The following is a 12,244-nucleotide window of genomic DNA, read 5'->3' on the forward strand; positions in this document are numbered from 1 at the left end:
TTAAGTCAGGACTCTGTGCAGGCTAGTCCATTACATAGATGTTATGGTCGTGTAATCACTCCCCCACAGGTGCTCGATCATGTTGAAAGATGCAATCGCCATCCCCGAATTGCTCTTCAACAGTGAGAAGCAAGAAGGTGCTTAAAACATCAATGTAAGCCTGCGCTGTGAGAGTGCCACGCAAAACAACAAGGGGTGCAAGCTCCCTCCAAGAAAAACTCGACCACACCATAACACCACCACCTCCGAATTTTACTGTTGGCACTACACACGCTGACAGATGACGTTCACCGGGCATTCGCCATACCCATACCCTGCCATCGGATCGCCACATTGTATACCGTGATCCGTCGCTCCACACAACGTTTTTTCATTGTTCAATCGTCCAATGTTTACGCTTCTTGCACCAAGCCAGGCATCGTTTGACATTTACCTGCGTGATGTGTATGAGCAGCCGCTCGACTCCTAACTGTTTTCTCACCTCACGCCTAACTGTCATAGTACTTGGAGTGGATCCTGATGCAGTTTGGAATTCCTATGTGACGGTCTGGATAGATGTCTGCCTATTACACTTTACGATCCTCTTCAACTGTCGGCGGTATCTGTCAGTCAACAGACGAGGTCGGCCTGTACGCTTTTGTGCTGTACCTGTCCCTTTCACATTTCCACTGCACTACAACATCAGACACAGTGGACCTAGGGATGTTTAGGAGTGTGGAAATCTCGCGTACAGACTTCTGACACAAGTGACACCCAATCACCTGACCACGTTCGAAGTCCGTGAGTTCCGCGGAACGCCCCATTCTGCATTCTCACGATGTCTAATGACTACTGAAGTCGCTGATAATGAGTACCTGGCAGACGTGGCAGCACAATGCACCTAATATGAAAAACGAACGGTATGTTTTGGGGGTGTCCGGATACTTTTGATCACATAGTATATATATATATATATATATATATATATATATATATATATATATATATATATATATATATATATATATATATATATATAGGGTGGGTCAAAATAAGTGTTACAAGCCAATATCTCGCAACTATGCATCAAATAAGAAAAGTGTTAAGAGTCAATGTACAATACAGACGGCCTAAAATATGGGTTAAACACGAGGTTCCCCCATTTTGGAGGGAGGGGTGTACGTGTAATTTTCAAGTGGCAATTCAACCTATATTCCCATTTGAAATTTTCAAGTTGGTCCTGGGGCCCCATGATTGGGGTCCTAGGGACACGGCAACAATACCGTATCATTTCACGTTGCCTATGGCTTTTCCCTTTTTCATTTTTTGTTTCATCGTTTTCTACTCAGCCGTTTCTGATTTATAAGTACTGGAAATTTTGTCTGATACAGGACCATTTGGGGGGGCATCTTGAAAACGGTGCCCCATATCAAAAATTGTTTCCTACAAAAATTGTTCAATTTTCAAGGCTCTTCCGAACGATGTTTCACTTGACCTATGTTCCCATTTAAACATTTCACGTACACCCCCTTCCCCCAAAATGGGGGGCGGGAGAAACCTCGTGTTTGACTCATTTTTAGGCCCCTCTGTATTGTACATTGACTCTTAACATTTTTCTTATTTGATGTAAAGTTCGCGAGATATTGGCTTGTAACACTTATTTTCTTATTTTGACTCACTCTGTATATATATATATATATATATATATATATATATATATATATATATATATATATATATATATATATATATATAACTTATATACCACGCTTAACAGTGTTATCACATTAAAGTTATCAGGAAATAGCAAAATCCTTTCGCTGAGAAATAAGTAAAATGGGTAACAATTTCCCGGATGTGGGCTCTCCCATGCACAATACATAGACACTAAGGGCCTTATGCAGAATCGTTTTGAAGTCTGATTAACGCCATACTACGGGGTTGACTAACGGATGGTTATCAAAAGTGTATTCAGAGTTTCTGATTAGGACGTAGTATTTGACGAAGTTAATCACATGTGACTAGTTAATCTAGAGCAGAGGCTAATCGTTTACCTACGGTTTAGCGTGCGACACAACATTTCGTATTTCATGTGTTTTTATTTTTACAGACTACGCATGCGCTGATCTCAGTGCATAATAGTGTCAACCAACCAATAGCTAAAAACTCATCGAAATTTGTTGGAAATGTTCGGCAGAAGAAAAACAATGTAAATGTAATATACAACAGTAAATACGAAACGCAGTTATTGGAGGACAAAGAAAAGGTCGAAACAAATAAAAGTAAACCGCGATATAATCTGAAGTCGCAAACTATGCGTAATGTAAAAACCACACAATATCAACAGGTAGGTTCACCAGAAGGCATTAGAACTCAGAATAGATTTGTAGTGCTTGAAGGTGAAATGGTCAAAGAACATTTTAAAAGTAGTACGTCGCAGGACAGGAAAAGTATTCCGAAATTCTTTCAAGACGGTGAAACCCATAACAAGATGAGAACAAAATTAGACGTAAATGTGACTCGACAAAATAACAGAAGAAATAGTAATGCTGAAGGGAGTAATAGACAGGAAAGTAACCTGAACAAACTAGTTATATTATCAGATAGCCAAGGTCGTGGGTTAGGTACACTTATGAGCAACAAACTAAACAAGGTAAGAACAGTTAACTTTGTTAAGCCAGGAGCTCGATCTCAGCAAGTGTTGAAGGACTGCGTACAAGAAACAGAAAAACTCACAAAAGAGGATTATGTGTTAATAATCACTGGAACTAATGATGTATCTAAAAACGAAGCAAATAGTGTAATAGCTGCTTATGAAAGTGTATTAGGTAAATTAGGTAATACCAATGTTCTGGTTTGTACAGTCCCTCACCGGTACGACTTAACTGATAAATCTTGTGTCAATTTAGAAGTGAGGAAAACCAATCAGGAAATCATGAAATTATGTAACAAGTATACTAATGTACATATTGTCGATCTTGCGTCTCTCGACCGAACGCACCATACTCAGCATGGTCTACATTTAAACCGCAGAGGTAAGCTTTTCATTGTAGACAAGGTAAATCAATTAATAAGTAATAAGTCCAGTGCAAAATCATATAGTACAGTACAGTATAGAAATGGGCAAACAAAATCTTTAGCCTGCAAACAGGTTACTAATAATACAAAGGTAACGTCTAAATGTACAGTTGTAAAAGATGCCTCTAGAGCTTTGAACACATTTCAGTTCTCCAACGTAAGTTTTAGTTTAGCTATGGGGAATGGATTGCTTGAAATGCACAGTGAGGATAGCCAAATGTTGTTTGCAGCAAAAGAGATGCTTCACAATTTGGGGCGTACATCAGTGACACTAGTAAATCTTAATAGTGAAAAGCCAGTACATAACCAAACATGTAACTTTAAAAAAAGGAGTACAGATACATCTACTGAGAGTTCGCAATCCATGGCTTTCTTTAATGGTAACGCAGAAGGCAATGAAAACGTTTCGGAACACAACAAAAGAAACGCAAAAGTTATCCTCCCAATTTCTCAATGCATGACACCACAAAAGAAACATACACATTCAACAATAGGCGCCCCAAGTAGTAGTACGCGTGTGACCAATCGACAAAGGCGATTACCCGAAAAACTCAGGAATAATGATTTTTTATGCGACGAGACAATAATATCACTTCTAAAGTAGTTAATGGGGAACATGTATCTAAGTTTGATGAAAATCTAAGCATCAAAGAGATAACAAATGCTCCACTCATCGACACAGATACCTCTTCTAGGTCAGTATGCTATCAATCAAACCAATATAATACAGTTGAACTAAAGGTACTACATCAGAATATACAATCCATTAGAAATAAAATAGATGAACTAGACATACTAATCAGAAACGACACTGAGCTGATGAACCCAGATGTAATTTGTATTACCGAACACTGGTTGAGGGAAGATGAAATAGAGTATACAGTCCTACCAAATTATATATGTGTTGGTGGATTTTGCCGGACATTCAGTAGGTGCGGTGGTGCTTTAATGTTTGTGAGAAAAATATTAAAGTATAAGGTAAAAAACAACAGCATGTATCTGAATGAGGAACAGACATTTGAGCATGCAGTAATAGAAATCGAAAAATCAGGACATAGGTTCATTATAATAGTCATGTATAGAACACCTGACAGCTCCTTTCCCCGTTTTATTGAAAAATTAGAACAACTGTTAACTTTAGTTAAGAAAGAAAGTAAACCAATCGTATTATGTGGCGACCTAAACATTGATTTCCTGACACCATCAAATCACCTAACATTATTATCAAACACTTTGCAATCCTTCGGCCTACAACACACTATAAACACTCCAACCCGCATTACAGAAAACTCAGAATCTTGTATAGATCAAATTATAATAGATAATGAAACTACTTCCTTTAAAGCAAATAATCTTAACACATCACTCTCCGACCATAATGCAGTTCAAATAAACATAACACTTCAACCCCAAGATCGGAAAATTGACAGAAAAGAATGTAAGTGGGCAAGAAACTTTCATGAAACGAACGTGGAGTACTTTCAATATCTTCTTAGCAAGGAAGACTGGACGGACATACTACTAGAAAATGACGTAAACAATAAATACAGACAGTTCATTAATACAGTTAGGCACTATTTCGAAATAGCCTTTCCACTTAAAAAGATAAAGGTATATTCTCACAAAACTAGATGCAACTGGATAACACGAGGCATAATTAATTCCTGCATGAGAAAGAAACAACTACATACAATTGTAAAAAGGACGAATAATAGGAAACTAAAAGAATATTTTAATAAATATAGGAGTATTCTTAAAGGTGTAATAAAAGAAGCAAAGAAAATGCACACATCAAATAGGATATCTAAATCTGATAACAAGAACAAAACACTATGGCAAGTAGTAAATGAACAATCAACCGCATCAAAAATGCAAAAAATAGAAATTAAAAAAATAATTCAGCATGGCCGAGAAATAACAAATAAACAACATATTGCAAACCTACTTAATGATTTTTTTGCCAACGTTGCGAAAACATACTCAAATTCTGAGTCTGAAAAGACTAACAACATAAAATTATCTAGTAATTCTGTATCTATATACTTAATACCTACCACAGAGTTAGAAATAAGATCGATTATTAAAAAAATGAAGACGAAAAAATCTTCTGGGCCCGACGATATTCCTTATTACTTGCTTAAAATGTGTGCCGAATATTTTCTTATACCGTTGACTGATATATGCAATTCCTCTCTTGAAACGGGAACATTTCCAGAAGATCTTAAACTTGCAAAAATAAGACCTATACACAAAAAAGGATCAACTACTGACCCAGGAAATTATCGTCCTATCTCTATTCTATCTGTTTTCTCCAAAATTTTAGAAAAAGTTATGTATAACAGATTGGTGCCCTTTTTGGAAAAGAATAATATCTTCACGAAGAGCCAATTCGGGTTTAGGAAGTGCAAATCAATTAACAATGCTGTAGTTGCTTTTCTAAGTGATATATATAAAGCGAGAGAGAGAAGAAATAAAATATATGGAATTTTTCTGGATCTCACAAAAGCCTTTGACCTTGTTAATCACAAAATTTTATTGAATAAATTGCGTAGTTATGGTATTAGAGGTCATGCTAATTTATGGTTCCACTCCTATTTGACTAACCGCATGCAATATGTAGAAATAGGTCCAACCAAGTCAGAGGTAAGACACATTAGGCACGGAGTTCCACAAGGATCAATATTAGGTCCTATACTTTTCCTTATCTACATTAACGATCTTCCTGATTATGTAGTTCCAAACAAAAGCGTACTTTTTGCGGATGATACAAATATTTTAGTTGAAATTCCAAATAACATTTGCTCCGAGGAAATCATATTTAAGAACACGACAGATAAAATTACAGAATGGATAAAAGCAAACCAACTTAACTTAAATGCAGCGAAAACAACTATAATGAGTTTCAATGAAGGAAAACTGAACTCTCTAAATATACATCAAATACGTATAGACGGGGAACTCATACAGGTATCTGACTCTTGTAAATTTTTAGGGATAAAATTGGACTCTAAGTTAACATGGGACGATCACGTGAATGATTTGTTGAGGAAACTAAGCGCAAAAATATATCTTATACGTAAAGTTAGTAAGATTCTAACTACAGAAACATTGAAAACAATTTATTTCGGATTGATTCAGTCAATTCTATCGTATGGAATCATTTTTTGGGGTAATACCTGTTATGCAAAGAAAGTGTTTACTATGCAGAAGAAAATGTTACGAATAATGTTATCAGTCCCGTTTCATACACCAAGTAGACCACTGTTTCAGAAACTTAAAATATTACCATTGCCGTGTATATACATTCTAGAAACAACGTCATTTATACATATGAATAAAAGAAACTTTCAACTCAACTCGGACCTACACGAATACAACACAAGAACAACCAATCATATTCATATCCAAAATTTCCGTCTAACAAGAACTCAAAATTCGTTACACCACATAGGAATAAAACTTTATAATAAATTACCAGATCGTGTCAAACGAATGCCAAACTTGCAGTTTAAAAGACACCTCAAGTTACTGTTACTTAAACATCTTTTCTATGGTTTAGATGAATATCTTCACTGTGGTCTTTCTTTATAATGTAAATATCAAAATTTATTTGAATTTTAAAATATATAAAACAAGGTAAATTTATATTTTCTCTAAAAGTACACTTAGTTTGTTTTATTGTTACGTATATATTTTATATTATTACTTTATATATTGTATTATTATATATTATTTTTTTAATAATTGTAATACTAATTGTAGCGTATCTCTTGCAATTATTATTATTATAACTTGTAATAGTAACTGTATCTCTTGACGAAGCCATGAACGCTAAGTTCTTACGGCGGAAAATGAAATAAATAAATAAACTTTTCCGTAGTTGCCACAATTATTTTTCTCACCCGATGCATTGGGGTTACATTACTTAATCATACCCAAATCATCATTTTAGTTGTACTCAAAGTACACTCTGAATACCAAAAAGTGCACCTTCCTTAGTAAAGATTTAGTATACTTACTAACTAGTCTGAGACTAACCCTCGATTAACGAATTCTCTCTGAATACCGTCCTAAAAGTTCACCAACCGATTATGTTGAAAAGCCGAAAAGTTTGCATTTCAGTGATATCGTTTACTGTCTAGAAGAGTAGCGAAGGAGAGTTTGATTTAGAGAACATGGTAGTTTGACGAGACGTAGAAATACCAGGATATTTGTTTTTCAAACTCGCGGAATCTGAATCGAAAATTAACATTGTGTCAGAAAAGATAAACCGTAAAAATTATTTGAGATGAAAATAAATATGAAGAATTTGTGACTAGGGTGATTGAAGCTGTGTCACTTAATAGAAGTCTGAGCAAAGAAAATAGAATATGGGATTGGTTTGTAATGCGTATTAATAACAAAAAATTTGAAAGTAAACGATAAATACAAATAAATGTGAGAAATGGTGAGATATCACTAAGATGATTGTGTTAATAATGATGAAAATTACTGAGAGTCACTCGTATCTGAGTCACTAAATGAAGAGTTACGGAAAGAACTCAGATATACGGAACAGAAACGTGAACATTACGAAAAGGCGACAAAAAAGTCCTTGAGTTCGCGGAAAATATGTAAGGATAACTTGTAGAAATATGTATATGTTAAAACGGATAATGGTCTCTATCTTCTGATATTGTTTCCTTTGGACTGTATCGTATGCAGTGTTGCCAATTTAGCGACTTTGTCGCTAGAACTAACGACTTTTGGAAGTGTCTAACGACAAAAATTTTTATTTAGCGCCTAGCGACAAATCTAGCGACATTTAGTTCTACATTTATATTAAAGTTTCCAAAATTTTGCATTTTTTGATACTAATAATTACTTTCACACACTCGGTTGCACTACTGCTATGAGCGACTTACTTCATTGGATTCATCGCTGGTATAGAGGATTATGCCCTTCTTCAATGCGGTTCGGAAATCCGGGAATTTCCCGTATCTAACTAGTTGTGTAATAGCTGGTAACCTCTTGCAATGCACAGTGCGTACAGTGACAGTGATTTTGAAGAACATTGTGCTTTTCTGGTTCAGTGTAGTGCGTGTGATTTATATATTAATTTAACTGCGGTTGTTCTTAATATAAATTATACAGAAATTTCGTGGGGTGAGTTCGGTGATGTGTTCCAATAAGAAAGAAACATGAATTCCCCAACCCCTCCCCCCGAAAAAAAGAAAATCGTACTCTATTCCTTTGTAAAATTATATAGCGACTTTTTTTAGAGACTTGGCACGAGGCGTTTAGCGACTTCTAGCGACTTTAGAGTACTAAACTAGCGACATTTCACTCTCGCGAGTTGGCAACAGTGATCGTATGCTAATATTTTCTTCTTCTTCTTTTTTTTGGTGATCAAACACGTAGAAACTCGTTCTTTTTTTTTTTTTTCAATTACCTCTCTTACGGGAGATTTATAAAGGAAGTCCCAGCCTTAGAGTCTTTTGGACTACGTCACTATATTTGTTTTAATTATAAATAGTTTGAAATAAGATTATGTACTAAAATGGCACGAGCCAAGATGGCCATGTTTTAAATAAAATTGTTTATCACACTATTAATGTAATAAAGAAGAATAAGCGGCGCAAGAACATATTGAAAATGTAAAATCGTATATGAAAATTGTAAAAAATAATAAAATTGCCCAAAGTAATGAATTGTAAATAGTAAAAATTGAGTATAAAATGACAGCAAAGCTCCCCAATACTTAGTGTTTACAGCGCCATCTCTTGACTTGTTCTTTCTGATTAGTTCTATAGATAGTAGGAGAGGAAGCCATAATGGATGTATGTAAATTCGTTTATAAAGAAGATTAATTACAAAAATAATAAGCTAAATGCAGAAAATCCACAAAAAATACAGTAGTTAAAATAAATTCGTTTTATTCTATTATCATTTGAACAGTTAGTATACCGGTATGAATTATTTTTTGAAAGATTTTCATAATTTTAATATAACGAACTTAGGGCTATTATACAGGGGCGTTATTTAGGGAGGGCAGGAGGGGGCAATTTCCCCAACCCCAAGAGTTTGAGGAATACATACACTTTAATACATTGTTTACTAATATACTAGTACAAAACGTGAAAGTCTTATGTCGGTGGTGCTCTTGCCCCCCTCAAGCGAAGTCTGAAATGACGCCCCTGTTATTATACAGTGTAACCTAGAACGTTATAAATCTTAGCTTAGAATACTAGGTGCGAAAAAATATAATGTGAACTAATTAAAAAGATATTAGGGCATTGCTGAAAAAAATCTCTGAGTGACGTGGTAGAAGGTATAATAGAAGGAAAATAAGGAAGTAAAAATATATATATATATATATATATATATATATATATATATATATATATATATATATATATATATATATATATATATATATATATATATATATATATATATATATATATATAAAATTAATGAAAAATGGACTATTTAATAGTATAATACCTACGCGAAGACAAAGTCCCATAAGGATTATAGCTACTATATGAAAACTTCTATATGTAGCAAGTGATCTTTCAGTGATCAGAGAAGATTCTGATTAACTGTACTAATTGAGATAGAAACCGTTCCCGTTAGCTCGGGCAGAAATCGATCGAAAACCTCCCCTTCTTTGTAACAATTTTGAGGTTAATTTAGTTTGGCTCTAAAATCATTCTTTGTTCTAGTTGTTCTCAATTTTAACATGCCAGAGATGCCCATGCCTGGGCCCTTCATTTATCCTGAGAATATATTAGAAACTACATGGTGGCCCATAATTATCAGGTTGATTGCCATGAGCATCATATGTGCTGCTCACCTTATTTTTCTGTGGGGCCATGAGCACCATATATGATGCTTATGCTCGATATTACAATTTACTAACCTATTCAGGTTCTTGAGCATCATATATGATGCTCATTGTCACAAATTACTGTGAGACCATGAGCATGACATATGGTGCTCGGCTCCCATTGGTACATTTTCGGGAGAAGCAAAATATCGCGACAAAAATGTAACATGACTATCCATAATTGAGCCAAAGGTAAGAAGAAAGTTATGGCCTCCTGGGAGCAGTACCCTCAAATCACCTTGGCAGTCAACCTGTTATGCATATGATGTTTCAAAGACTGCGATAAACTAGTAACATAACTCGAATACAAAATTAAACATAAACACATTACTCTCATACTTTTTGTTACAAGAATTTTAATCTCTGTTCTCCATGCCATGATTCACCAATACGCTATCCAAATCGATACATTGTTGGAGACGAAGAGCAACGGCATCCAACACACGAGCTTTGTTATCATCTCTATGCATACTCCGGGGCATGCAAAATACTACCAGTAGCGTCAAATTTATTGTTTATTCTTTCGATTGTCAACACAGAGGAACCATTTCGTACAAATTCGACTGCCATTTCATCCGCCTTACCTCCGCGTAATTGTTTGTTGCAGATTATAAACGCACACAACGCACACGCTGGTTCAGAGACAACCATTCCATCATCCTGTCTGGCATACATTTACGGTTCTAAGTTCATTGATAATTATCCTCATTCTCAGGCTACATAGTGTTGCCATATTCAAAACTTTTTGTCCAGAATTACAAATACAACAGTCAGTCAAACATCATACACACAATTATGGGCCACCCTGTATGTGTACGCCATGTCTGTTAGAAATTTCCATGTATTCATAGAATATGGCCACGGGTAAATATATTGAGCAATTGTTATCGTCGTTTGAGCGATTAAAAAGAAAGAAACCATTTTTATATATAAAAAGGAATATTTTTATTTATTTATAGTTACAAAACAAAATATTGTATTTATTGTGTATAAAAAACACCCACTACTACTTCATAATGCAGTGACTTTAATATAGTCAATTTGCAGTGCTGCTGCTTCTCCATTGTTTTCTGTAGCCTTCCAAGTGTCATACCAGGCTTCTTTCCTATCCCAGAAGTTCAGCATTGCCTATCAGAAAATATAGAAACACAAGTATTAAAATGAAAATTTTAATTACTATTCTCCTGCAAAACATCTTTTCGCTAGTAATGTCAATAACATATACTAGACGCAGAAATCTAATCCTAGCCACGGATGTTTCCCGTAGCATACAGTATATAACGCATAGGTACTACATTCCGACAAATTATTAAATATTAATAACGTACGAGGAGGTATCAAAAACTTCGTGCAATCATCTAGAAGAAATCCACTTTGGAGAACGCTGGCTCCATGATGGTACGTATTAGTTCTTCTCTACGTAGTCTAGCGACACATTTTTTGCCGGCGGTTCTTCATTTTCCGTAAGCCCGTTTTGTAAAAGTCTGCAGATTGACTTTGAAACCAGAGTTCAATCTCAGAAATGACGCCATCCCTATTGTCTAAATGGAATCCTCTGAGTAGACACTTCATTTTTGGGAAGAGAAAGGAAGTCACTTGGTGATAGGTGCGGTGAGTATGTGGTGGGACAATATTTCGTATTCTAATTCCACTGCTTTCATCATGGATGCATAGGCGGTATCAGCTGCTGCATTGTCTGGCAACAGCAGCACTTCTTTTGTGACCAATCCACGACGTTTCTTCTTCAGTTCCTGTCATAACTTGGTCATGAGATGGAAATCCTAGCAATAGTTTGCCCCTGTGTTAGGTAATCTGTCAGGATGACCCTCGTACAACGACAAAAATATGTCCAAAGACAAGACATATAATAACCAATAAATCTCATTGAACTAATTAAAGTGATATGTATGAATACAAATCTTCATGCGTAGTTTTAGAGAAAATTGCAAAAACTTCCTTTTTCTGTAAACTTAAAAATGGATGCTGTACAATAACCACTACCTATTAAGTTGAAAGTGATACCGAAGTATAACTTCATTAAGTTTTTCATTATAACAGTGCAAGGCATAGTTAATAAACTAAAGTCCAAAATTATGATTAACTCTTAAATACTTCAATATTTGTTTAACTATGATTATGTGTAAAGATGACACATATAAATCGATAGATGACATCAGGCTGAACAAAATGACATGCTATAGCATAGTTTTCGAAAAACTCGAATTTTTATGGCGCATAAAATATGTTGTTCATGGTCAATAATAATTGTTACTTTTTGTTCTACTGAAACAGTCCGTTTATTTATTTATGTATTGT

General features: G+C 35.0%; 1 protein-coding gene across 1 annotated transcript in view; it reads right to left on the minus strand.

Moving 5' to 3' along the window:
• Window positions 1-10,888: 10,888 nt before the first annotated feature.
• Window positions 10,889-12,244, minus strand: part of LOC145675833 (beta-1,3-glucan-binding protein-like) — a 66,591-nt gene continuing 65,235 nt past the window's right edge. Inside the window, exon 9 of the mRNA XM_081746574.1 lies at window positions 10,889-11,056. Coding sequence (XP_081602700.1) covers window positions 10,940-11,056 — 117 coding nt within the window. The 3' untranslated portion in view covers window positions 10,889-10,939. The remainder of the gene's footprint in view (window positions 11,057-12,244) is intronic.

The sequence above is a fragment of the Thermobia domestica genome, chromosome 18, assembly GCF_964235325.1.
Source record: "Thermobia domestica chromosome 18, izTheDome1.hap1.1, whole genome shotgun sequence".
NCBI lineage: Eukaryota > Metazoa > Arthropoda > Insecta > Zygentoma > Lepismatidae > Thermobia > Thermobia domestica.